This window comes from Priapulus caudatus, unplaced genomic scaffold, assembly GCF_000485595.1.
Source record: "Priapulus caudatus unplaced genomic scaffold, Priapulus_caudatus-5.0.1 Scaffold314, whole genome shotgun sequence".
NCBI classification, from domain to species: domain Eukaryota; kingdom Metazoa; phylum Priapulida; class Priapulimorpha; order Priapulimorphida; family Priapulidae; genus Priapulus; species Priapulus caudatus.
Window position 1 is genome coordinate 103,610 of NW_014577375.1, and position 27,906 is coordinate 131,515.

The 27,906-nt window shown below is 40.1% G+C and overlaps 2 protein-coding genes across 3 annotated transcripts; one reads left to right on the forward strand and one right to left on the reverse strand.

The window, feature by feature from the left end:
• The first annotated feature begins 217 nt into the window (after window positions 1-217).
• Window positions 218-7,009, forward strand: LOC106808931 (peroxisomal membrane protein 11C-like). Its single transcript, XM_014811853.1, has 4 exons — window positions 218-379; window positions 4,755-4,936; window positions 5,096-5,179; window positions 5,455-7,009. The coding sequence occupies exons 1-4, from the start codon at window positions 305-307 to the stop codon at window positions 5,663-5,665; spliced, it is 552 nt and encodes a 183-aa protein (XP_014667339.1). The 5' UTR covers window positions 218-304; the 3' UTR covers window positions 5,666-7,009.
• On the reverse strand, window positions 5,886-27,906 carry LOC106808930 (ran-binding protein 3-like). Of its 2 annotated transcripts, none has more exons than XM_014811852.1 (14): window positions 27,832-27,906; window positions 23,690-23,739; window positions 19,906-20,068; window positions 18,931-19,011; window positions 18,541-18,603; window positions 15,976-16,185; window positions 15,012-15,144; window positions 14,511-14,574; window positions 14,115-14,214; window positions 13,827-13,954; window positions 13,505-13,625; window positions 13,160-13,296; window positions 11,593-11,866; window positions 5,886-10,153 (listed from the first exon to the last, which is right to left on the reverse strand). In XM_014811852.1, the coding sequence occupies exons 2-14, from the start codon at window positions 23,714-23,716 to the stop codon at window positions 9,975-9,977; spliced, it is 1,680 nt and encodes a 559-aa protein (XP_014667338.1). In that variant the 5' UTR covers window positions 23,717-23,739; window positions 27,832-27,906; the 3' UTR covers window positions 5,886-9,974. The 2 variants fall into 2 exon arrangements, with proteins under 2 accessions (XP_014667338.1, XP_014667337.1); XM_014811851.1 differs by having other exon boundaries at window positions 14,943-15,144.

Sequence of the window (27,906 nt, forward strand, 5' to 3'; positions counted from 1 at the left end):
TCCTCGACCCACACAGAGCGAGCGCCGCTACGCCACCTACATACATACCATATACATACGGAGCGCGCGACTTCCTCGGCCCTATAGTGTCAACCGCGCGCGAGTCAGCGCAACCGCTAGACTGTGCTCTTCTGTAACGGCACAAACAAGGCACAGACCATGGCAAAGAATGTCTATACTCTATCATTACATCAGGGTCGTGATAAAATATTACGAACTGGCTGCTATGGCTCGTTACTGCTATCTGGTTTTGTTAGTAAAAGAAACTCTGTTCGATTGGAAAAATGAGTAATGAACTATCCGCATGTCGAACGTGTTGCGGTTGCTTGATGATATTCCTATGTTAGCATACACATATCGATATGGGTTTGGAGGAAAGGTAATAAATATGCACGTGCATTATGAAAATGTTTTATATATATCTATATATATCAGGGCGCGAAATCAGCACCGGCATATGCCGGCAAATTATTAGGAGGGCCCAGTGACATTGGCGAAACACTGGCCTCCGAGGCGGGAGCGGTGGTTTCAGCCACTGGCAGCAAGAACAAGTCCGCACCAGCTACAGCACACACGCCGCCATTGACTATATATATACTCCATGGTGCCTAATCGCCACCGCACGGACCACAACTCACCGTTTCAATCAGTTACAACTCCGGTGTTCCTGCAGGTGACCCACTTCCCAACTATCGTTGGAATCGCGGAAGACTGCTGAACAAGCTACACCCGCCATTTTTTACAATCGCCTGCCACAATGCGCTCAAACTCACAGAAATTCCAAATATACATGCAAAATGATCCTTCACATGCTACCTATGAAGAAGGCGGCAGGGCCGGCTGCGCTGATTGCTGCAGCAAGTTTAATGTGCAGACAGGCTGCGCAACTACGGCAATGACTTGCTGGCAGTTGCTGCAGCCAATGCAGCGCAGCCGCCCTGCGCCTTCTTTATAGTATAGCATGCGAAGGATCATTTCGCATGTATATTAAGGAATTTCTGTGATTGAGCGCATTGTAGCGGCCGATTGCAAAAATGGCGTGTGTAGCTTGTTCAACAGTCCCCAAGTGGCGTCACCTGCAGGAACACCGGAGTTGTAACTGATTAAAAACGGTGAGTTGTGGTCCGTGCGGCGGCGAGTTAGGCACCATGTAGTATATATATATAGCAGGGGCGGATCCAGAGGGTTTGGGTGACCAGTTTCCATATGTTCTTCTGCAGCTAGGGGGGTCCAGGGGCATGCCCCCCAGGGAATTAAAAAAAAAATTGGTTATATTTGGTGCATTTTGGTGAATTTTGAGGCCTGTGACCGGTTTCTGGAAACTGGTGCAAACCGGCCTAAATCCACGCCTGTATAGTCAATGGCGGCGTGTGTGCTGTAGATAGTGCAGACTTGTTTTTGCTGGCAGTGGTTTCAGCCGTGCCGTGTGAGCGAGTACCTACATTTTTAGCTCGCCTTGACATCGTCAAGATGAGCTATTGCCATGGGGTGTCGTCCGTCGTATGTCCGTCCATCCGTTCGTCAACATTTGGCTACGGTCAACGATAACTCAAGAACCGTTTGACCCACATGTTTCAAATTGCACATAGTTGTTACTCCTATGTGAGAGGTTTGAACGTCCCATTTTGGAGCACGCCAGTTGACCAACATTCGAGCCACGGCCACTTTTTGGCAAAAATGGAAATGGCTACAAGTCCGTTTAGGTTCAATGGGTTTTGCTCATTTCTGGTATGTGAATGAATGAGGACTGCCCCCAAAACATATCACATGGGTTTTGATATTTTTTTTTAATTATGCAAATTAGGTAGATTTTGGCAATTTCACTATGCATTTCAATGTCTGCCTACGGTCAAAGATAATTCAAGAAAAGTTTGACCCACATGTTTCAAATTGCACATAGTTGTTACTCCTATGCGAGAGGTTTGAACGTCCCATTTTGGAGCACGCCAGTTGACCAACATTCGAGTCACGGCCACTTTTTGGCAAAAATGGAAATGGCCACAAGTCAGTTTAGGTTCAATGGGTTTTGCTCATTTCTGGTATGTGAATGAATGAGGACTGCCCCCAAAACATATCACACGGGTTTTGATATTTTTTTTAAATTATGCAAATTAGGTAGATTTTGGCAATTTCACTATGCATTTCAATGTCTGCCTACGGTCAAAGATAACTCAAGAACCGTTTAACCCACATGTTTCAAATTGAATACAGTTGTTACTCCTATGGGAGAGATTTGAACTTCCTATTTTGGAGCATGCCAGTCGACCTACTTTCGAGCCACGCCCACTTTTTGGCAAAAATGAAAATGGCCATCTATATTCATTGAATTTTGTTAAATCTTGGTATGTGAATGTGTAAGGCTAGCCCCAAAACAGTTGTTACTCCTATGGGAGAGATGACAACGTCTTATTATGTTTATTTTGTCTAACTGGTCAACAACTCTACAATCATACCTATATACAGGTAATATTGTGTTTTAGATTCTTTGTTACAATAATTTGACTGGAATATTTTATTGTTTTTATTTGCGCGATATTCGAAAACCAAAATGGCGATCATTTAGGCGTAGCGCCATCTCTCGTCAAGATTTTAGACTTACAGATGTGAAACATTTATTTTCGCATCAAAACTTATGCATATATCATTATCAAGAGTATATAATGGGAGATATGCTATGTAATGGGAGTTCTCCCATATATACTCTTGCTTTATATATCCCCCTCCCTCTTCTATCACACCCAAGGTGAGCTACATTGTCATTGACACTTTCATTATTTATAGCATTAATGAACAAATAGCCTACATTACTGTTTCACCTGAAGGATATCAGATCATATCACGTCATAATTTATCAACATTTTACAAATTTGAAATAGAGAATGCAAGCATAAAACATGAAATTGACAAAAACACTTCGGACATCATTCACGACAACGATCTGCATTATGTTTAAAAAATAAAAGTCTGTTTAACAGCTACTACGTGATGCCACACACTACAATATTTTTCGGACAAGCATGAGTCAGTGCAGTGAAACAGTTACCTTTATTTTTGAAAAAAAAAATTGTGAGGGCTGGTAAAAAACTGCTGGTGTCAGCCCTTTGGGCAGGTGCAAAAAAATCTTAATTTGATGCCCTGTATATACATATAATATATATATACATATTGTGTCAACTATGCAGCTTAGCCTAAGCAAATATCCAAAGAGCATTGGATTTTTAGCTCAACTGATGAAGGCGGATGCAGCTTGTAGAATCGCATGAATATCCGTCCGTTCGTGCGTCAACAGTTACGGCACAAATCTGAACCGCGCGACGTATGAGGGGGGGGAGAGAGATCGCGAAAAAGACTCGGGATGTCGAATTTAGGGGTCAAGGGTCAAAGGTCAAAATGTGTCAATGGAGGGGGAATATTTCCCCCTTAACTTAAGGTATAGGAGGAAATACGGAATTGCGGCACAAAACTCAACGGCTCGACCTACGCTCTTAATATTCGATGTATAGTGTGATGGGGAGGAAACCCATCACCATCGCGAAATTGCAGGTCACAGGTCAAAGGTCAGTGGGGGAAAGGTCAGATATCAGACATTTTTCTGAGGACATGGTCTAACGGACCGAGTGCAAAACTGTTTTGTTTCAGCGCTGACCTACCATTTTTATCACTTTATTGAAAGGACCGTGAAATCTACTTTCCGCTGACGTGCGAAGAGTAAGTGTCTGATAACCTTTTGACCCTCAAGAGGAGGGTTAAACATGGATTTGTTGACTGTTAACAAAGGACTTAACTGCTTTTGCTATTAGAGCCCCCTCCCCCCACCACCACCACTATGCTCGCGCTCGACGCATATCCATGATAACGTTAATATAGCGAAGTCATTAAAGTTACACAGCTATATCTTTATTACTGTACTACCGGTATAGCAAAGCCTATGAACGCGGTGGCGGGAGGGCGCACTTGATTCGGTTGCCAGTGAGTTTATTAGAAGAATACCCGGCTTCAGTACACGTCAGTTGAGCGCTGTCGCTCTGCGGCACTTGTTATGGGAGGGTGTAGTACTAGTAGGCCAGTGCAGTGGTTCCCAAACGGTTCAGCGCGAGAGGATGGCAAGCCGCAAGTGTGGCAGGAAGATTCGAAGACAATCAACGAAAAATTTAAACATTCAAAGAAACAATTTCAAAAAAATCATGCCAAAAATAAATATGAAGGTTACATTCTTATTTTATTTATTTTGTTACAATGATGTGATATAATATGGTAAATATAATCGTAGAAACCCGTAGAATTGGATATGCATGCATAATTTGGATGGTCTCGGTACTGAAATGGTTTTTTGTTTAATAAATAAAAAATAATGTAAATAAGTTCTGCATCTTATATTAAATAATGCTGCCTTAATAAAAATCCTGATTTCCTTACACGGTTAAATTTTTAAAGGAATATCAAATGGCGCACCTATGAAGTACAGTTTATTGCATAGCAAAAATCTTTGGGTGCTCTAGAACACCACTCAAGCTGGAATCCTGAGATGCAGTCCATGTAATGCGACCCTAAACCATACTCCTACACCTTCCCCCCCTTTTACTCACTTTGTCATGACTGTATGATTTGAAAGTGTCTAATATTACCTTAGTAGTATTAACTAAAATAAAATGTCATGGTTACATTAATGTCTAATACTTTTTATTTGCATTTTAGACCCTTATATGTAAGATCTCTGGTTTACAACTGTGTAAAATTTGACAACAATTTTACAGGAAAAGGATGGTGCATTAAGGAAGCTTGGCATATTGAGCAACATTGTGAATCAAATGTACTTCCCAGTTGAGCACATAGCCTGGTTGGGGGAAAAGAATATCATTAATGTGAAAGACTGCTCCAAATGGTGGAATTTGTGTACTACATTGTGGACTGCATCACTGATAGTGGAAATTATAAGGTTATTATTAGGCTTTTGGGATTTAGCTGTCATTAGAACGCATTCTTTTGTTGCTCAAAATTAGATGTCATACAAATGCTGATCGATTTCACTAAAACATAAAAAGGAATTTATAACACACTCACTTATCCTACATCAAAAATTTCAATTCTTTTTCAGAGGTATTTTAATTATGTCAAAGCTGAAGGCCCGAAAACGCAACATGATGCACAAAGCTGTTAATAGTGTCAGCTCTGCAGAAAGGTATTAATGTTATCTCCATTTCCTTCATGTGCAGTTACTTAATAATGTGTATATATTCACAGAATAGTAATCACTAATCAAGTGTAATATAACTAAATGAACTTTAGAAGATGTTACTTAACATAGGAGTTAATTTTTTGCAGCAACAATTGGCCGTGGCCCGTGTGACTTATATTTGTGCTAGAAAACATTTCATGCTTGTTCATTGTTATGCGTGCAGATTAGATATGTTGATGGAACACGTGAAAGGATATCATTGTGAATTTTGCTTGCAGAGAACGGCATGTTATGGAGTTAGGTGCCCTCCAGAGGAAAACAACGACAGAAGTACTTGTGATCATCCAGCATACGTCTGACTTGTGTAATGCTGTGCACTGGTTACCTGCTGGCATTCTCTGGTCAGGAGTGCTAAAGCCTTGGCAGGTTGGCATGTTTGGAACAATATCTTCCCTAATTGGGCTTGGCATGATGTTACGCTGGAAGTAAGTGATTTTAGTGCATTGTTACGACGGGAAAACATATACACGTGTTTTAGACGTGTTTATAATTAAACAGCTTTCATGGCCATAAAGTGCAATGATGCTCATAAGTTAGCCCTCAATACATATTTACTCCTATAATAATATTTTTGTATGAATTATAATTAACATCCAGACCTACACACAAGTATACACACTACTTAAATGCAATAAAGGCAAACGAATAATTTGTGTGTATGACAGTCATTTTAATAGTGTACACGTGAAATTGACAATACACTGCTGCTTACACATTACACTACTTTACACTCCATATCTGTGTAGTCTTTAAAATCAGTTACAGACTTAATAATGAACATCCTGTACCACAGCAATGCTTGAACTGGTTGGAAAATAGGTTGGTTACTTATGGAAGTTATAGACTAATTGCAATATGCTACCTATATCACATGTACATATACTGTAGCAGAAGCACTGTAATACATCATTAACACATAAAGAAAATTTTCAGAGGATTTGTACGTTTAATTTCAACACTTATTCCAATAATAATGCACATGTGCCTTTTCAAAAAGATTAGGGTGGGTGCTAGCCATGAATATCATCATATTCAATTGAATGGATTATTATAAATTAAACAAGTTGCAAAATTAGACCAGTACAATTGAACAAATACATTACATGAAAACAAGTACGATAATTTGTATGTATACCAATTGTAAAGTAATGTGTAGTTTCAGGACTAATTATTCCTTCTTGTATATTCATGTTAATAAGCTGTACTTTTTCGATTTTGTATGACTGAAAACTTGTTATAAACAAATGACCTGTAATTATATTATACACATTTATATTTTCCATATATGCTTTCATTTTAGTAGTTTATCATAATCAAATCAACTTCTGTTAGTGAAACTATGTATCAACAAGAGCACACCTATGTTTTATGTGCTTTTATATCATACATCAAAGTGGGCAAGTACTTCCATGTAAAACGCTCGTGTACAGATACTCCAGCGATCTGGTACTATAGTAGTATCATCTGCAACATAGTACAGTAATATGTGCCTTTTTGTGTTCATGAAAATTTTAGTATTTTCTCGTCATTAACAGTGTCTCATATATATTATATAAGTGAGAATACTGACGAGATTTGTGGATTATATAGTCACCTGCCTAATAATCAGTATACAGTTAAAATGTAAATATGTAGCTCACAGTATATATAAGCCAAAACAAATACGGGAGAAATATTAGAATGCTAATCTAAACACATGGCTAATTGTCCACAGTGGCTAACAGATCCGCCATGAAACTGGTTTTATATAAAATGTTATTTACTTCTATGCTACTTGTATGTTGTGTTATGATGTTATCAAAGAAAGTTACATTAGCAGATGTAAAAGTGACCAACCGGCACCATACATAGTTCACCACCTCAACGTCACCGCATCTGTCATTCATTGATTATAGGATTTGTCCATTATTTCCTAGGAAAATGCTCTGTAATGCCACGTCAAGTTGTAGCCAAAGAGATTGGTTGACAAGTCATGCATATCTGCATACCAGTAGAAATATCAACATTTTTTGCATGAATATAGCAGGATTCAGTCTTCCTGATTTTTTCCTAACAGATTTTTTGTTTACCTTTCGTCTGCTTCAGCCTTCATCTGTACACCTGTTGACGTGGTTAAACGTCTAAAATCATACTTCGTTTTTTTTGCACTCACATCTGAAATGTACATCCCAAGTAGAAGTTACCAATAAGTCATGTAAGTGAATTTGCCCAACACAACCATGTACATATTCTACCAATCCAGCAGATTTCATTAATAGAATGATAAAACTGTAGTCTGAATACAAGTAGGGCTCCTCTAGATAGACATTTCTTGCTTACCACTATATTATGAAAATGAAGTGCTTTCTGCTTGGTCAGCTAATCAAAGGCGATGAACATATAAGCTTTGTACACGCATACTTAAAACGTTCAGTAGTTATATGTTTTGCCAATTGCAATCACTGCTTTTAGAAAAAACAATATTAAGCATAAAATTACTAATTTACCTGCATTGTTTCAAAATTACTATGCACAGTCAGTCAGGGGCAAATATATTTGTATTGGTGTCAATGCAGTGGGGATTTCATTTGTTTGTTGTTTACACTTAGATGGTTGTGCAAAATTTAATAACGAATACAATGAATAGAAAGCTTGTTTTTTTGCCTTCGACTTGCTGCTACAGCAGCTTTGGTCAATCACGTGCATGAACTCGAACATCTAAACTGAATAATATCCACTTGCTATGTGTAGCAAACTTGCTGCTTGCTATTTAGTTGGACACATTCCTATAATATAGTTGCCGATATCTCGAAAGGTACCTTCAATAATTTCCAAGTAAGAAACCTGTCTTACGTGAAACACTAATTATTGGTAGTAGAAATAAATGTTAGACATCAGGAAGCCTTTGTGTAACGTATACATTACCACAACTGCATACGTACTGGGTGACCATCTGACAATCTGACCGGGTGACCATATGTGCAAGGCAGTGAAGATAGCACTCAACTCACCTCGGCCGATTCTGTCACGACACCGAACCTCGGGTGTTTCACATATAGGCTGATATGCATCTATGCCTTGCATTACAATTCGACCACGTTACCAATATAAATATTTTTCTCGAGTACTATTATTGACAGAATCACTGCAAACCGTATAGAACTTGATATCATCATTTACAATCTTACCGATGTTGTGCCTCGAGTATTGGCTGGTGTAATTTTTCATGCATTATATGGGTCCAGCATGACTAATACACATATTTCTAGCTTATAGCAACCTGTACATGTGCTATACAGCAAGTAAGCAGTAATGGAAGGTAAGCTGCAACTGTAGATATAGAATCGGCCTGAGGCATGCTGAGTACAAGGATACGTGTATACATATACTATAACAGTCATTTTATCCCATCGATAAGTGGCTAAACAAAAATATCGACTTCTCCCACTACACACATAGACATCCTATCTTAAAGAATGACAACAAGTGCAAATTTAATGTAAACACCAAGTGCTTACTTTTAAGCTTGCACATGCATCTGGTACTGGCTCTTACTGACATTTACACGTATTTACAGTCAGCCGAAAGTCTATTACGTGTACAAGTAAAAACTGTTGAAGTACATAGTACCATTTCATGTCCAAAATATTGGGCTCTGCAGTTCGAAACATCGATCTTAGGCTAACTTTCATATAGATAAGGAAAGCAAAAAATAAACACGTGGCAACCTACAGAGGTAAACAGACAATAACCAGTGGGCAACACCTCTGCACATGCATAGACAAGACAATGCATAGACATTAATATATCTGACACATTATAAATAAATTCCATATTGAGAATGTAATATGGAAGATCTTACTGACAGAAAAATGACACACACGACTGGTTATACACTGCTTTAATGGAAGTATAGCTATGTAAGGAATGATGTTCTTTACAAACATGAACAGAATTTATATCAGGTACCATTTCAAAAGCTGTTTCCAATTGCACATCTGGGTGCTATACTTCTAGTCTCCTCTCATAACGTGATTGCATGATCTTCAATCCCTACCTACAGCAACAAAAGCTGAAACCTGTTGCATTACGAAGTCAATGCACTCAGAATTGTAGATTCACTCTTGCTATGCAGAATCTCAAGGTTATGGGATAAAATAATAGAGATTGTCACAATGTAGCCCAAAAACTTCAAAAAGTCTAACCGAAGATTAAAAGTGAGCGATCTTACAATGACATAATTACTGTCACTGCACAAGGCAGAATAAGGAGCACCGACTAACAGGAATGTTTGTCACAGCTGCAAGTAAACCCACCATACTAGCCCAAATTTATAGTTGCCTGTATGTCATCTATCCCCCCCACCCACAACATAAATTCTCTTACATACCCTGTTTACGTAGAATGCATGTATGTGTGTAGTCTAATCATAGGAATTTGGCTTGGCTCCATGAAATAGTGAACACAAATTGTATGGACGTCTAGTCTGTACATGTATACTAAATTTTCTTAGACTCGGAACAACAGCAGTGCATTAAGATCTATGCTTAGGCGTCCCTGGCTGTCACGTTTACCAACGCAGGTGCTTCTGTTTACTGGGGCAAAAGGTTTCATTGACCTTGTCAACTGTTAGACCCTTGAAATATGAAGTGAGCTCCTGAACGAGTGAGAGCGACCACGGCCGGGACGGCGTTTCACCGACCCAGCGCAGATAATAAGTGAAACGAAGCAATTGCTACCGAGACGACGGCTTACTGCGTCATTCTGGACACGGGTCGCCGACCGATTGACCCTCAGTACTGCCCTCTGGTGATGCGACTGATGACGGTTGTGCCGACTTTTCGGGCGTCATGCAGGACGAGTCACTCCTAGGGGGCGACGACGGGACTGACGTGGATGGCACAGTGAGACGCCCAGATGGCAGGCTGTCGTTTGACACTGCAAGTTCAAAATACGCAAGTCTGGCATTAGCCCACAAATAACGACTGTGACCGCCACGAATGAAGAATAGATTTAACTAGATCCATAGATTCCTAGATCAATACTGCTAAGAATTGCGCAAGTGCATTGCACCGATCATCGGTCAGAAAGGATGTGTGCCTCCATGCATGTGGTGACCTGCATTACCTGCCGGCGTGTGTAATCTGTGTGCATGCATGGTCTGTGTGCAAGCGTGGTCTGTGTGAGTGCAACCAGAGTGAGTGTATTCTGTGTGCATGCGTGCGTGTGTGCGTAATCTGTGTGCATGCGAGACATGTGTTCGTGTGATCTGTGTGCATGTGTGGTCTGTGTGCATGCACGGTCTGTTTGAGTGTGACCAGTGTGAGTGTATTCTGTGTGCATGCGTGCGTGCGTGGTCTGCATGCGTGCGTGGTCTGCGTGCGTGCGTGGTCTGCGTGCGTGCGTGGTCTGCATGCGTGCGTGGTCTGCGTGCGTGCGTGGTCTGCGTGCGTGCGTGGTCTGCGTGCGTGCGTGGTCTGCGTGCGTGCGTGGTCTGCGTGCTTGCGTGGTCTGTGTGCACGTGATCTGCGTGCGTGCGTGGTCTACGTGCGTGCGTGGTCTGCGTGCGTGCGTGGTCTGCATGCATGCGTGATCTGCGTGCGTGCGTGGTCTGTGTGCACGTGATCTGCGTGCGTGCGTGGTCTGCGAGCATGCGTGATCTGTGTGCATGCGTGGTCTGCGTGCGTGCGTGGTCTGTGTGCACGTGATCTGCGTGCCCTGTGAGCACGTGATCTGCGTGCATGCGTGCCCTGTGTGCACGTGATCTGCGTGCGTGCGTGATCTGCGTGCATGCGTGCGTGCGTGGTCTGCGTGCACGTGATCTGCGTGCGTGCGTGGTCTGCGTGCGTGCATGCGTGGTCTGCGTGCGTGCGTGATCTGCGTGCGTGCGTGGTCTGCGTGCATGCGTGCCCTGTGTGCACGTGATCTGCATGCATGCGTGATCTGTGTGCACGTGATCTGCGTGCATGCGTGGTCTGCGTGCGTGCGTGGTCTGCGTGCATGCGTGCCCTGTGTGCACGTGATCTGTGTGCATGTGTGCCCTGTGTGCATGTGTGCCCTGTGTGCACGTGATCTGCGTGCGTGCGTGGTCTGCGTGCATGCGTGCCCTGTGTGCACGTGATCTGCATGCATGCGTGCCCTGTGTGCACGTGATCTGCATGCATGCGTGCCCTGTGAGCACGTGATCTGCGTGCATGCGTGGTTTGTGTAAACGTGACCTGTGTGTGCGTGATCTGCGTGAGTGTGACCTGTAGCTGCGTGCGTATGTCACCCATGCACGCACGACTGGGGTAGTAAGAGTGGGTGCGAGCAATCTCTCCGTGTGTGCGTGCGCTGCACCGACAGCAGACTAGACAACAATCAGCGCGACGCCTCACCCTCCGTCTCCGTGTCGGGAAGGCTGCTGTTCGACTCCTCGTGCGCGTCCGTCGTCGGCGTGAGGCTCAGCGAGTCGGCTCTCCCCGGCGAATCGACCGCCTTCGACTTCTTGCTGGCCGACGCGAGCGCATCGGTGTCGCGTGACTCCACACTCTTGCTGTCGACATCGTCGTGCGTGCGCTTCGTGTCGCGCCGTGTCTGCTCGCGGATCTTCAGCGACTGGATGCGCCACTCGATCGCGTTGAACAGCTGCTCGGCGTCCTTCAGGTTAACCTTGGGGGGGAGGGAACGAAGGTTCACTCGCAGCAAGTGGCATTGGCGACGTTAGGCATTGATCACCGTTAATTAGCTAAGTGATTATTCCTAAAATGTACTTGGTATTAGGCATTGATTGATTTAGTTTTCATAATGACAATTTTATGTATATGTATATCAAGAGTACATAATAGAGAAGAGTATGACACCGTTTTAACAGCGTTTTGCATAGTTTTCAACTTGTAAATATTCTATCAATATTCTTCAAACTTTTCCTTGTTTTCGTCTATGATTCTCCCTTAATCATATGACCCCACCAATTTACCTGAAAATCGGATGTGTTCTTCAAAAAAGTTCTTTGAATACGACACAGTTTCACACAGTTTTCAGAAATGGTCGCATCTGTTCAGCCATAGTTTATTATTGGATTAGTGTCCTATTGACTATGACGGAACCCTGGGGGCTGCTGGGGAGATTAGGCATCGAATTGTATTCAGCGTGTAGCGTTTCCAGCGTGCTAAAAATAAATGTGTGCTCGCGGCAAGCTAGCAGCTGATTTTAGCTGTGTTGCCATCGTATTCCTGATGATAAGGAAGCGAAACAAGTGCTGTTACTGTGCTTACCTAATATCCACAACAGCCCCCAGCGTCCCGTAGTTACAACCTGGTGCTGCCGCCGCTATATCAAGTTTGGCCGCGGAGATGCAAAAGTTTGTGAAAACTGTGTGAAACCGTGTCGTATTTAAAGAACTTTTTTGAAGAACACATACGATTTTCAGGTAAATTGGTGGTGTCATATGATTAAGGGAGAATCATAGACGAAAACAAGGTAAAGTTTGAATATATTTATTCACATTGATAGAATATTTACAAGTTGAAAACTATGCAAAACGCTGTTAAAACGGTGTCATACTCTTCTCTATTATGTACTCTTGATGTATATATATATAAAGAATTACACATATATATACATATATATATATATATATTTATATACAGATATTATAATCATAAATATGTTTGGAATTTTTTTAATATATAAATAATGAGGTGACAGCCGATTGGTGCCCAGACACATCTGGCCAACATACAGCCGGAGACATTTTAACTATCATCTGCTTGATAAATCAATATAATAAATACCACGACAATTATCAATCCAAATACTCCTTTTCAAATATTGTGCTATAGTAGTTATCCTGAGAATGCATGATTTTAACCTTTTCTCACATTGTAATACCTGCTTAAAAATCAAAAGCAGAATGACAGGTTAATCGCATGTTGTTGCAAAAACCACACGATCAATTCTTACCAGGATTTGATAGATCCTTGGATCTCCATTTTCTACGGCTGTGACACGCACGCTCTTCTTGCTTGCCTTCTCCACCATCATGCCCGACCATATTTTTGTGTTTAATATCACGCGCAGGCTACCATGCGAACGCATCACTGAAACACGAACAGTACAACGTAATGCATGCTGAGGCAAAGATGAAATCACACTAAACGATCCATGCCACAGTTATCCCAGCGATGTTGCAGCGTACCCAGATAAGTAAAGCCAGATTTACCTGGGGTGGTAATAATCTATACTGGTAAGAATCGGTACCATGAACAGGAACAGGTGTATATAACAAAAATCGATAGTTTTGCGAACCTAATCGAGATTGGAAATCACCCTCCTCCAATCCCTGCATGTCGTTGAGTCGCAGCAGGCCAGCTCCTTTTTCCAACCAGTTCTTTGTGTCGTGCTCGAATCTAAACAGCTTACCGTGAATCTGAAAATTTCCACCAATTATCGCACGTCCATTAACAAGCAGACACGCCAATAGAATCACACCTAAGTCGATTAACAGTTACGAGACAGACGGCACATTAACTAGTCATCCAAATCCGTATTTTAGGAACTTGGCAAAATAAAACTTTGTCAAATTTAGAAATTGTAAAATGCAAATTAAAAATCATAGCTCAGGACATACCTGTAAAACGTTGGACTCGTTTTCTTCACCAGTTATGACAGTCACCTCGTTAAAGTGACGTTTAGACTGCCTGGCTTCATACTCCTGGGCTGACTCCGCCAGTGTTTTTGGACTTCGCGAACCTGCCGCTGCAAGAAAAAAAATTTGATAAGAAAAAAAAGATTTCAATTGTTATTAAGTCGAGTTAGGAACAATTAATTTGAATTATGCAACGACTTCCTCGAGAAGCTTAAAACGAAAGATTGGATTCGCTCGGTGGCATTTCCCAAATAGAGATACACGCTATACCATGCTTTCCTGGACTATCTTCCTCGGATTCCTCCTTTTCATCCTCATCCTGTTCTTCTTCCTTGTCTTTCTCCTCGCTCGAATCCTCTTGTGGAGCATTCTAAATATTAAATACAAAAGAGAATTAAATGGGAAACATGTACCCATAGTTTCATTAGTAACAATGACGAGTTGATTTCCAGGACTCATAACATGGATTTATACATTATGCATGAATGATATCATATAATGGGATTCTATAATTGCAACTGGAAGACTGGGTCATCTGAGAGATATGATATTAAATTAATCTGGCTCTTTACCACTCTGAGATTATAAACTACAAGCACAACCATTCACTCTGTAATAAGATCAGCACTCGTTATATAGAGTAGGATGAAAACATTTATCACTTACTACCACACGCTCAGTCATGTTTTGCCCAAACACAAACGCACTCTCGGACTTTACTTCTGGTGGACTAAATTGAAAAATACAACTATGTTTTACTCACAAACATATACCAGCAATTGCACATAACAGAGTATATCTTACAATGAAATGTTAATTAATCAGGCTAACATTAGCTTACTAAACAAACGTCCTTTTCTTGCAACGTTAGGGCACTCGTTAATCTGGGATTAATATCAACATCATTCAACTTACTACCCTCATGAGCCTGAGCCACCACTAACCCTTCTTTCCACAATAATTTAAATCTAAATCACTACCTGGTGCAGAACTACACTACGATATGACATGTATGAACTGACGTTCTAAAGCATTCCTCACATGCATTGTTTAATCTGCAACTGTTTCTGAAGCGATGTCATTATAACTTCAGCATACCTGCTACTGCTTGCAACTGGCTGGCTAAACTGGAGGAAGTAGTTATTTGCAGAAGTTACAGGAACATGCCTATCAGATGTGTTTGTGTCGCTAGCCTGCAGGGCAGTACCATCCTTTTCAACCCTCGAGCAGGCTTTTTCCAGAGGAGGAGTCTTTTCCAGGTTCTCTGGGGAATGCTCCCTATTTTCCTTGTTACCAGCACCTACAACATGAACACATGCTTGAAAGTGCACCAACTATCATGTCAAAAAGAAGATCATTGCACTCTGATACACACAAAATTCTGCATAGCAATAGAACTCATCTAAATGCTAGGGTTTTTTTCTGCTGCTACTATTGCTACGAATACTGCTCCTTTCAAATTTCTGAATATGAACTCAATTAGTGAACCATTCACACTTGGGCTGTGACACACACACTTCCAATTTTGCTATTCTGAAAGCTTCAACTGGCAATGTCATCCCAGCCTATTACGTTATAAATGCTACAAATGTAATAGAGAAAACTGCAATCGAAAAACAATGACAGAACAGATGTCATTTTTCATGCACGGAAAGCTACATGTAACATGTATGAGATCCATGCAATATGGGGATTGAGACTGGCTACCCCTTAAAGTGATTACGTCACCGTAAATAGTAAAAATAAAAGAAATATTCCCACTTTTTCACAAAACAGAAGTAATTTTGTACACTTTTTATGGTTAAGTTGCTGCATTATACTTCTTATTTTACTATATTGTTCGATGTGAACATACACTCGTGACTCATACATAGCCCATAGCAAGCAATTAATGTCAGGAACACTAGTATCAAATCGTCCAGGTTTTTTGGATTTTTAACTATTGAGAAACAATCTTATCAGGTAAAAATTTGACGATACGTTTAGTCCCATTAGTTCTTACTTTTAATGTAAAAAAATGGCAACAAAAATTTTACAAATTTTACCATAGAAAATTTGTGACGTAGTCAATTTAAGATGACTACCAAAAACATAAGATGAGCTAAAATGGAGAATCACTAAGAAAACTAACCTTTCTTCTGCGAATTTATCATCGCTGTCTGCGCACTGAGAGCCGATGGCCTCAGTAAACATTTGCCCATCGCTGTAACGGGAAAGCTCGTCTGCCCGCCGAATCCACCGAATGCAGGCGGCAAGTGGGGCTTTGCCTCGGTAAAGTTAGAATTCGATGACGAGTCGGGTAGACTTGGTCCCGGTTTCGACATCTCCACTTTAACTCGGCCTGCGGGTGAAGTCACAAAGCGCCCGTGATGAGTTGCTCACATGCATATTCTTATACCAGTGCGCGAAATTAGTGCTATTTTGCCGGCGGCTGCAGGTTCAACCCCCTAAACCGCCGGTTCAACCCCCCATATAATCAGTCCATTTGGCCTATTCAAAATTTTGCCTATTTTGCCTTTATATCAACAATATTTACCAATTTCCTGACTAGTTTTTACTTAGCGACTACTAAGAAGTAAATCATGTTCCAGCAATTCCTGTCAAACAAGTAGAATTCCACTGGTAGCAATGGAATACTGAAATTCTATGAGTATGCCTATAATAAACACAAAGCTAATACTTTTATTAATAATGGAATAAACTGAACAAAATTAAGGGCCTGTTGAAACTTGTAAGGGCCTGTTCAATTTATCTAATGGCATGTTTAAAATTTTTGGTGGGCCTGTTTACATTTTGGCTAATTTCATGCCCTGTTATGCCATATGCATAACAACATAGCATCCGGTTTCCCAGTGCTAGAAATAGCAGCCTGTCCCCCAGCCAGGACTGCCGACTTTTGAACAGGACTCGCTAATCGTTGTGGATTTTACTATCGGTTAAAATAGTAGAAATCAAGATTTTCGAAATCGGAACTGGCTTGGGTATTCATTTTTTGTTCTCAAAAAGTAGCTTCCCACATAGGAAGTCGAGTGCCAGCTATCCAACACTGGTTTTGTTCGGTTTGCTAATAATCACTATTGATAACTAATTCGTTTTGAAATGAAAGTGTCAATGACACTGTAGCTCACCACAAAAAAGGACACAAATGAGTGAGTAAGAAGAAGTCAGTTTTAATTGAGCAACCATCGACGTACATTATAGAAACGATTGCCATCTGTATTTCGCAATAATAATTTATAAACCAAAATGAAACACAATTTGTGACTGTAGATGGCGCTATACCCGCTTTGTAGCGATGGCGTTTGAAATAAATAGGTTATGCTGCGTTCCGACATGTTTTGTAAAACTTTACTCTAATATAGATGTTTTATCGGCAGGGTGGAGAGGAAATACCAAATTTGCATTAAAGATAGTCAATGAAATCTTGTAAAACGAACCAGACGAGTGTGACACCACAGACTGTTTGTGACTATATAATATGCTATATAATTGCCAAACCCTACCTAATTTGCATAATTTTTTTTAAATATCAAAACCCCTAGCCCTTATTCATTCACATACCAATGAAAGTGTCAATGACACTGTAGCTCACCACAAAAAAGGACACAAATGAGTGAGTAAGAAGAAGTCAGTTTTAATTGAGCAACCATCGACGTACATTATAGAAACGATTGCCATCTGTATATCGCAATAATAATTTATAAACCAAAATGAAACACAATTTGTGACCGTAGATGGCGCTATACCCGCTTTGTAGCGATGGCGTTTGAAATAAATAGGTTATGCTGCGTTCCGACATGTTTTGTAAAACTTTACTCTAATATAGATGTTTTATCGGCAGGGTGGAGAGGAAATACCAAATTTGCATTAAAGATAGTCAATGAAATCTTGTAAAACGAACCAGACGAGTGTGACACCACAGACTGTTTGTGACTTTATAATATGCTATATAATTGCCAAACCCTACCTAATTTGCATAATTAATTTTAAATATCAAAACCCCTAGCCCTTATTCATTCACATACCAAAAATTAGCAAAATCCGTTGAACCTGAACTGACTAATGGCAATTCCCATTTTTGCCAAAAAATTGCCGTGGCTCGAAAGTACGTCGACTGTGTGCTTCAAAATAGGACTTTTAATATGGGAGCATAGCAGTAAAAACTATACCCAATTTCAAACATGTGGGCCAAACGGTTCCTGAGTTACCGTTGACCGAAGCGAAATGTTGACGGACGGACGGACGTACGACGACCCATGGCAATAGCTCAGCTTGACGATGTCAAGGTGAGCTAACCGGACGGACGTATGACGGACGACGACCCATGGCAATAGCTCAGCTTGACGATGTCAAGGTGAGCTAAAAATGAGCAAAATCCGTTAAACCTGAACTGACTAATGGCAATTCCCATTTTTGCCAAAAAATTGCCATGGCTCGAAAGTACGTCGACTAGCGTGCTTCAAAATAGGATGTTTAATATGGGAGCATAACAGTAACAACTATACCCAATTTCAAACATGTGGGTCAGACGGTTCCTGAGTTATCGTTGACCGTAGCCAAATGTTGACGGACAGACGGACGGACGGACGGACGGACGACGACCCATGGCAATAGCTCAGCTTGACGATGTCAAGGTGAGCTAAATATATGGGGGTACCACACGAAGCAATATATTTGTGCACACAGACAAACCTACCTTCAACAGAGGAAAGTTTGCTGACTCTGAATGTTGGTGGTGCAATGATTGGCTTTGCCTCTTCTAATAAAGCATAAACAACAACAAATGTTAGTTATTGTTTCCATTTGTTTTGCCATTCACAACTTTGTAGGAATGCATCGTCAGTGATGAATTACTCTCAAAGAATAGGAACTATAAAGTAAGCACTAACTAAAATCAACTATGGTATCAGAAGTGAACAAAAACAAATAACAAATCGTTTTTTATTCACTCCTGATCGACATCATTACAGATACAAAATTTAACTAGGCACATAACTGTTGAAATTACCCCATTCTCATTACCTGTGTCTCAACACAAGTAGAGCATGTAATAGAGTAGCCACTAGATTGTGATTTTCTTACTTACCTTCACCAGATAATGAATCACAACTGGAATCTCCGTGACCTGACGACTTCTGTGATTTCACTGCAAACGGATTCTGTGTTCCTACAGCATCACATACAATAATGTCATCAGCAAGCTCTGCTTGGCACCAACAACCGCAATTCAGAGGAACGTGAGCATCTATATAATTAACCTGTAGTCCATGGACCCCAAAGAGGTCCGAGGATGGGCTTCAGGGAGTCTGTAAACCAGGCGCATAAAAAAATTGTGTTTATTTGCTTATGTGCATTTTTTTGGGGAAGGGTCAGTAGCTTTGACCAGATTCTCAAAGGGGTCCATGACACAAAAAAGGTTAAGAACCTCCGTTCTAGATGCCTGCACAAATCCGGCTAAAAATTGTGTGCTTCATTTCTTCGGATCCAGATTGATTCTATTGGTTTACTATTTGTTTTACTTTTGCCATTGAAAATGAACTGTTCAAACAAAACATCTTTCAGGGGATAAAGCAGCTATTTTGTTTTAATGCCTTTTTGAAGCAGCCATTTTTTAAAGTGTGGTTATCCTGAACTTCGTGTATGGCCCTCTGACCATTTTCCATAGCGCCATTATGCACTGTCACTCATCTGAAGGGTTATTTAGTGCAAAAATGCATGATAATGCATAAACATGCTTATAATCTAAATAGATCGTACAAAACTACCATTCCCCTTAGCACCGTTTTACACATTGTCGCTTACCAGTGTCAGTGAACAAAAATATCTTGGCCTAGGCTGTTTAAAAAAATATTTAGTTCTTATTTTTCTTTTTCTTATCATGAAATTCTTCTGAACTAAAAATATCCATTTTATGAGCAAATTGCCTGTGTTCACCAACGATCACTGGGAGCCTGACTGTCAAGCGAAGGCTATTTCACAAGTAAGTGTAAAATAAATCTAACGTTACCACAAGACTTACTGAGCAGGTGATCTGCACAATTCCTGTTTGATATATCTATACCTGTTGCAGCTGTTAGGAAAATGTTGTTGCTCGGAGCGGAAGCACTTCCGAACGGTCTGCTGTGCTCGTGATTTAGTCCGAATGGCCTGGCCTGCTGCACAGTGTGACCATTAGTGCTGCCACTGCTCTCCTCACTGCTGTCAGCAGCCGGATTTACTTGCCACTGAAGAACAGAGGTTGTACAACATACGTATAATGCACGCCCACTGATAACGAAGCCTAAACAGATACTAGGGAATCCACGAGATTATTACTTCGCAAAAATCAACAAACACAAGCATACAAATTATTCTTCTGATATTAAAGACACAAACGAAACAAACAAAACTTAACAGCACTGACAAAGGATCACACTGGACAAATACCATGCAGATGTATGGAATTCTGCATACATGTATACATGTGTATTTTGTATGAACCGCTAACACAGAACATGTAACCTGTAGGTGTACACCCTCGTACTTCTCTGTCGGACGAAGTTTGCATGCGATGGAGCATCAGAACGAGTACGTGCACATGATTGAAATCTACTGCTGCAGAGTAAATAACACAAATTATTTACTTGCGAGCTAGATGTGGCCTCATATACGTTAAAGTTTCAACTCAATGATTCCCATTTGTGTAATCAGTCGCATTGCCTATATTATATAGTCTAGCAGTAGTCTATAGTCTAGTATGCCATTTGTTATCGATATTTACATTCAGCAATGCAGAAAATTATTACATCTAATATGGATAGTAAACAAATCGACATCAGTATTAGGCATCGAAACGTTATGCTATATTCGTGCAACACAATTTTTAAAACTACAAATTGTTTTAGTATCTACTGCGCATTGATCAAGTCCTACTTTATTACTCAAAAGGACATCAAACGCAGCCAACTGATATGAATATGATACGAAAACAAGCAACAGTTATCCTAATAAATTGATTAGCAAGTGTAAAATTAGATACCAGAAATTCAGTTGTGCTTAGAGTGCAAGGTTTAAAGCTTGGGGCAGCCCCTTAATAGAATTTCAAAGTTTTATTTCTTATTCAAGTGATCATTTTGAGCATGTAACAGTCCAAACTCTTAGCAATTTCTACCCCTAATTAGTAACATATTACAAATACATGAGGTGATGCCAGATTTTTCCAAATTACTCAAGAGGTAATTATAAATACATATTTAGCCTTTTTATGATTTAGCTAAAACGTTACATACGTGTAGCAACTCTGACCACTTCATACTGACAATAATTTTTCCCATCTGCCAGAAAAATTGTCTGGCAGCCAGCTTCCCGATTGCAAAAATTCTTACAATTGTGGTCACTTATTCTGGTTATGAACAAATGTAGCAGGTGGTTTGTATTTTTTATCCAACTATTGACTTGTTAACAGCGCCAGTGACTTTTACTACTTGTATTTATGTAACTTAACACGTAAAAAAAGAACATTTGTGATACTAATCGTAATAGTAATGCCCAATGATCACTAACAACATCAATAACAATCTTTATTGCATAGACTTCATTCCATCAAATGAAAACAATACCTAAAATGAAAGTGTCAATGACACTGTAGCTCACCACAAAAAAGGACACAAATGAGTGAGTAAGAAGAAGTCAGTTTTAATTGAGCAACCATCGACGTACATTATAGAAACGATTGCCATCTGTATATCGCAATAATAATTTATAAACCAAAATGAATCACAATTTGTGACCGTAGTCCGTAGATGGCGCTATACCCGCTTTGTAGCAATGGCGTTTGAAATAAATAGGTTATGCTGCGTTCCGACATGTTTTGTAAATCTTTACTCTAATATAGACGTTTTATCGGCAGGGTGGAGAGGAAATACCAATTTTGCATTAAAGATATTGTCAATGAAATCTTGTAAAACGAACCAGATGAGTGTGACACCACAGACTGTTTGTGTCTATATAATATGCTATATAATTGCCAAACCCTACCTAATTTGCCTAATTTTTTTTAGATATCAAAACTCCTAGCCCTTATTCACTCACATACCAAAAATGAGCAAAATCCGTTGAACCTGAACTGACTAATGGCAATTCCCATTTTTGCCAAAAATTTCCGTGGCTCGAAAGTACGTCGACTGGCGTGCTCCAAAATAGGACGTTTAATATGGGAGCATAGCAGTAACAACTATACCCAATTTCAAACATGTGGGCCAAACGGTTCCTGAGTTATCGTTGACCGTAGCAAAATGTTGACGGACGGACGGACGGACGTACGGACGTACGACGGACAACGACCCATGGCAATAGCTCAGCTTGACGATGTCAAGGTGAGCTAATGATGGAATAAAAAATGCCAATTTTTTACCACTCTCAAGAAAGCTTCATTATCACTTGTAAAATGGCCAGTAAAATTTGCAGCAAACTGCTACCATAAGGTTCAACAAACAAATTTTCAATTAGAGTTGTGAATAATGCTGAAGGTTGTGGTTTCACCATGCAACCAATTATGTGAAGGTCACACTACCTTATAATATGAAATTTAGTAAAAGAAGTTAATATATTACTTGAATACTAAAACAATCACATACAAAAAGCCGCTTTACTGCGCTATAACAATTCACAAACACAAGTGATGATTTAGCATACACTGAAGGATACTGTGCAGCTTTTAGGTGAAATTTTACTAATTTTTTATTTTCATTCTTATTCGATGGCTAACAATAGGTGCCACCTGTGTACATACTCATTTCTCAATATAACAATGCATGCGAACTTTCAGAGCGTTTTGATTGCCCGCGTATATGTGTAGTGAGCTGCGGCTGACATCACTGATGACGTCTGAGACATGATACAACCAGCATTTTCATGGTATTCACTATGCCAGTGAGTATCCATCAGCATCAACCCTTCTACAGCTGTCACCTTCCAGCGATAGTTGGAATTGCCGTGCAGGCGAAAATAGTATTCACACCTGGTTACTGGCATTACATATAGGTTCGCTGGTTCGGGTTTGTTGACACGTAGCTTAGTCATGCAGTATGCACCGTTCGTGCGTTTTGCATGAAATTGCGATGGTAACCTCAAAATGTTATCACAATTTCTCAAGGTGCACAGAACGTTTTACCAATTTAGTGTTTCAGTTAGTTATGGATATGTAGCAGTAATATAAGTACTAAAGTCAATGTTTCACATACGTTCACCCATTTTGCACACTAGGCGGTCGATCATTGTGAAAAGTAGAAAAATGCTGATTTCTCCATTTCGATTTCTGCCACAGTAGCCGATATATAAATGGATATTTCTCTATGATTACAACTTGGAATAATCTAACTTTACACTCGTTTTAATGGTAACATATTGCTGTAAAAAAGTACGTCAGGTATTGTTATCAAGTACCGTATTTTATGAGTTATACTTATAGTTCATTATTTGCAAACATTTCAATTTCAAACATGCAACTTAAATTTTAGGCAGTTTTTCTCATTTTTTGAGTAAATATGAAGCTTGGGAAAAAATCCTGATGCGCTTTTTTGGTTCATACTGTGCTTAACTTGTGGCGACAGTCTTGCTTTCTCACTCTTTGTGGTAATTGAGAAATATCAAAAATACCATTTTTACATAAAAATTCAAAATTTGTGTTGTAACACAATTAGGTGCTGTAAATTTCATGAAATGTTTTGGCTCGAGTATAGAGATACATCTAATCTATAAATAAAACGTGTGATTGAATCGTTTCATTTGTCGATAAACGTTAACTCTTCATTAGAGCCATAACCGTGCAAAAGTTGGAGCGTATCCTTAATTATTATTGAACGTACCTTCGCAGGTTGTGAATGTGCTGCCATGCTTCTATTTAGCTTTATAAAGCCTAAAACGTAAAGAAAAATTATTAAACATTATACATGTTAATGTATAAAGACATTCATTGAAAGTTTTTAATCTAACAGTTGATGTACTGAACTTCTGATCAATACATTTTTCATTTCAATTACTAAACGGAACTCTTGTTCTTTCACCAACTTGGGGGAGAGTTAAACCTATACGAGATGTTCATGGTTTGACGAAATAGTTAGATATATATTTTTATGCATATATATTTTACGTTGGAATAAACAACTTATAATTCAAGACAGTAGGAACATTATAGTATTTTATCAAAATATACGGTTCTTCCCAGGATTTTCATGCATGTCGGGTACAACATGCCATCAAAGCTGATGATAATTTGCGACATCCCATAAATCCTCCAACATGTAGCTTAATTGTCTAATCAAATGTCTTATGTTTACTCATGCCAATCCCAACACAATCATGCTGTTTTCACACCTTGATACATACTTCCCCGAACTAAGACGTAATATTTATTATGCAATATCGCGAAGTAAAGTTAGTTTGTATACATCGAAAAAACAATGTGAAGTGGGTCACTGCAAAGAAGTGAGTCCCTCTGTTAATATTATAGCTGAGAGGGTCTATGTCCCCCAGGGTACTGCCGGAACGTACCCTGGTACTAAATACTACTATCTAATATGCCGGACCGTACCTCGCCTACTCCATTAATGAGTCTAGGGAGTCGCCTACGCCTACTCCCTAACACTAACCCTAACCCTAACCATATCAGCTAGATAGTTACCAGGGTACGTTCCGGCAGTACCTTGGGGGGACATGGACCCTATGAGCTCTATTATAACTGGACAGCATAATTCCTGTGACCTAACAGTTGCATATAAGATACTATAAGGCATATATTGAGAATGGCTATGTGTATGGTAGTGTTGTCAATCGGTTGTAATTTCGTAATCGATCATCGGTTGGACCCAAGCAACCGATGATCGGTTACAATCGGTTACTCGGGGTGTTGAATGCCTGCATGTGCATAACGTCGTGTGCATGTACGTGTGTGCATGTACGTGTGTGCATGTATGTGCTTGTTTAGCCCTGTTTACTGTTTGTTTTGCACTGTTTACTACTGTGTGTATAATACATGTATGTTAATAAAGGATAACTTGTATAGTAGCGATGATATCTCTGATTCTCATCAATTTTTCATATTTTTTTTTGATGAAAAGCGATTATGGATTTTGATAACCGAGCGCTTGGTTCAAGCCACTGTTCAACCGATGATCGTGACATCACTAGTGTATGGCTTCTTAATGATGAGACCACAGGTTTGATGACTTACTAGCCATCCCTAACAAGCACAATATTGCAGACTTCCGGATCGACCCTGGCAATTCTCCTTTTTGTTCTCATGCAAATTACTTGTTAGCAATTGCTACTGCCTGGATGCACATAGCTGCTAATAGGCTTAGGGTGACCATTAGTGTGGTAGAGAGCAAGGCCAGACATAGCTCTTGCACAGTTTAATATTTGAATAGCTTGTAAACAATGCCACTAGATGCAATGTACATACTGAGAGCTAGCACCACTAAGCTCTATGACAGTTGATACGATCACAGCAGCCTACATGACACCACTGCATGCAGCAATCCTTTTAGCTTGAAAACAAATCTAGAATTGGACTAATATACCAATGGTATTGGCAGAGGAGACACGACTGGTTTTTCAAAGCAATATGTTTATTCTCTGTTATCATGCATAAGCGTAAGAACAACACAATGCCATATCACAGATGTCACGCAACGATGTTGAAGATCACGTCGACTAATGCAATTTTGATTCTATTCAGCATGAATCGCTGCTTCAAAACCAAGCCCTTTTATTGTAAAGGTAAAACAATAGCAACTTGATAGTAAACAGTTAAGTTAATATTACTTAATACAATGTCATACCGTAGCACTACAGGTTATCAATTTAAATTATTAACAATTGTTGTATTAGACAACGTATGCGCCAGTACATGGTTCATTTGTTGGCTTGTGATTGTTTCACCACACATATATAAGCGACTATCAAACTAAAGACTAATAGCTAACTCAAACCTTGTTCTACCACTATAGTTTACATTAATAGTTTACATTAATACTTTTAAACGCAGAGCAATAGTCTAAAACAAATCAAGAATAGTTTTGGGACCCCCGCAATGTTTGCACATATGTGCTAAACTAATCTGGGGTGCTAAGCTAGGCTTGGGCCCTAAAAATACATTCCAGTACGTGATGGCATTTGAGACAAGCTTTGTCATACTACTAATTATTAATATTAGTATTAGAGCTGATAAAGTCTATGTCACCCAGGGTACTACCGGAGGGTATCCTGGGTACGGTTCGATATATCGGAAAGTACCTCAGGGTACTATACGATATGTCGCTGCGTACCCTGCATTGTCCCACCGTACCCTGACTTGTAACCGATGTATTTTCGATGTTGTAAAACTAAAAAATAAAAGCTAGCTCTTCGTTTAAAAATAAGGAAAAAGAAAAATATAGTCAAACATAGCATACATTTTTATTGGATTGCGATGTTTTGAGGTATCTTCTATGTGATGTGGTAACTTGACAGAGTGTATGTATTAAGACATCAGTTGGCTGAAAGTCAGGGTACGGTGGGAAAATGCAGGATACACAACGACATATCGTATAGTACTCCGAGGTACTTTCCGATATATCAAACCGTACGTAGGGTACCCTCCGATAGTGCTCTGGGGGACATAGACCCTATCAGCAGTATTAGGGCTAGCTCTAGTACTATAGCCGCTTACATTAACTGCCGCTGGGCTATAGCATCAACCATTACGAATGCTCGGGACCAACTTACTCCAGCCAGTCAGCGGGAGCTATGTATTTCCGCATGTGGAGGGGTGGGCGGGTTGTGTTGGTTGTGGACAAAAACATTGTTGTTGTCAAGTAACAAATTAATAATAGTAATTTGTTCATCTTTCATGACAAAACTAATATTACAATCTCTTTCGATCGCTTAATTTGTTACTTGACAACAACAATGTTTTTGTCCACAACCAACACAACCCGCCCACCCCTCCACATGCGGAAATACATAGCTCCCGCTGACTGGCGCTGCTGCAGCGCCGCCAGAAATGGCCGTTTGAAGTTCGCAAATCGAATGTTTGTTCACAAGAAATACCGCAAGTATACCATTGCAACGATGTTAGAGGTTCAATTTTAGTAGCGGCTATAACTTAATACATATTCACTTCGGATAAGAGGCATTAATTGCCTACCACAGACGTTTTATAGCCGGATATAATCGGGGATAAGTTGGTCCATCGCATGCCCCATAGGTCGTTCTATAGCCCAGCGGCAGTTAATGTAAGCGGGCTATAGTACTAGAGCTATATTAGGGCACGTTTGTTTGGTCGGATCCACGGATCTCGATCCGATGGATTCGCTGATCTGACCGTTTGTTTGGTAGGATCACTTGATCTCGATCCACCGGACCCGGCCCTGCTAGCGAGGCAGATTCGAACGTGATCCAATATGGCAGCCCACACCTCAGGCTCAGCCAATCACAGCTTGTTCTTTGTTATGAACCATCCCGTGATAGGTCACAGCAAAACGTGAACCGGTGAAAGTGAGTTTTGCGTTTGTTTGGTCGGATCAGGATCATATGATCTCGATCAGACGGATTCGTCCCAAACGACAAACAAACGCGCCCTTAGTTTGCTATTAAGTACTATTATACTATTACTAATTACTATGTACGATTGTGTTGTAACTTGTATGCTAACAAGAACTTTGAATTTCCTTTAAAAACTATCTTTATGCGTTTTATTTGACGATTAAGAGTTCTAGACAAACCAAAGTTATTATTTAACAATGCATTAGCGGCTTTCTATCTCAAGTACGATGCTGAGGCTGTGGTGATTCAGCCCAGTCCGGTTTAATCTGGTAGCCCGGTCCAAATTAACATAGACTGCTAGAGCGTTTATGTGAAATTAATTCCTACAACGTGTCTATTAGACTCTAAACAAACCAAATACACTGTAGCCAAGTAGGTTACTTCATATAAGGAGAAAATATTAAACATTTAATCTCAAACATACCCCGCAAGAAGGCAAATTTTTGTCACACTTGCTAGAGTTTAGCGACAGTGACTTCTCCGCCATTTCAACATCGCT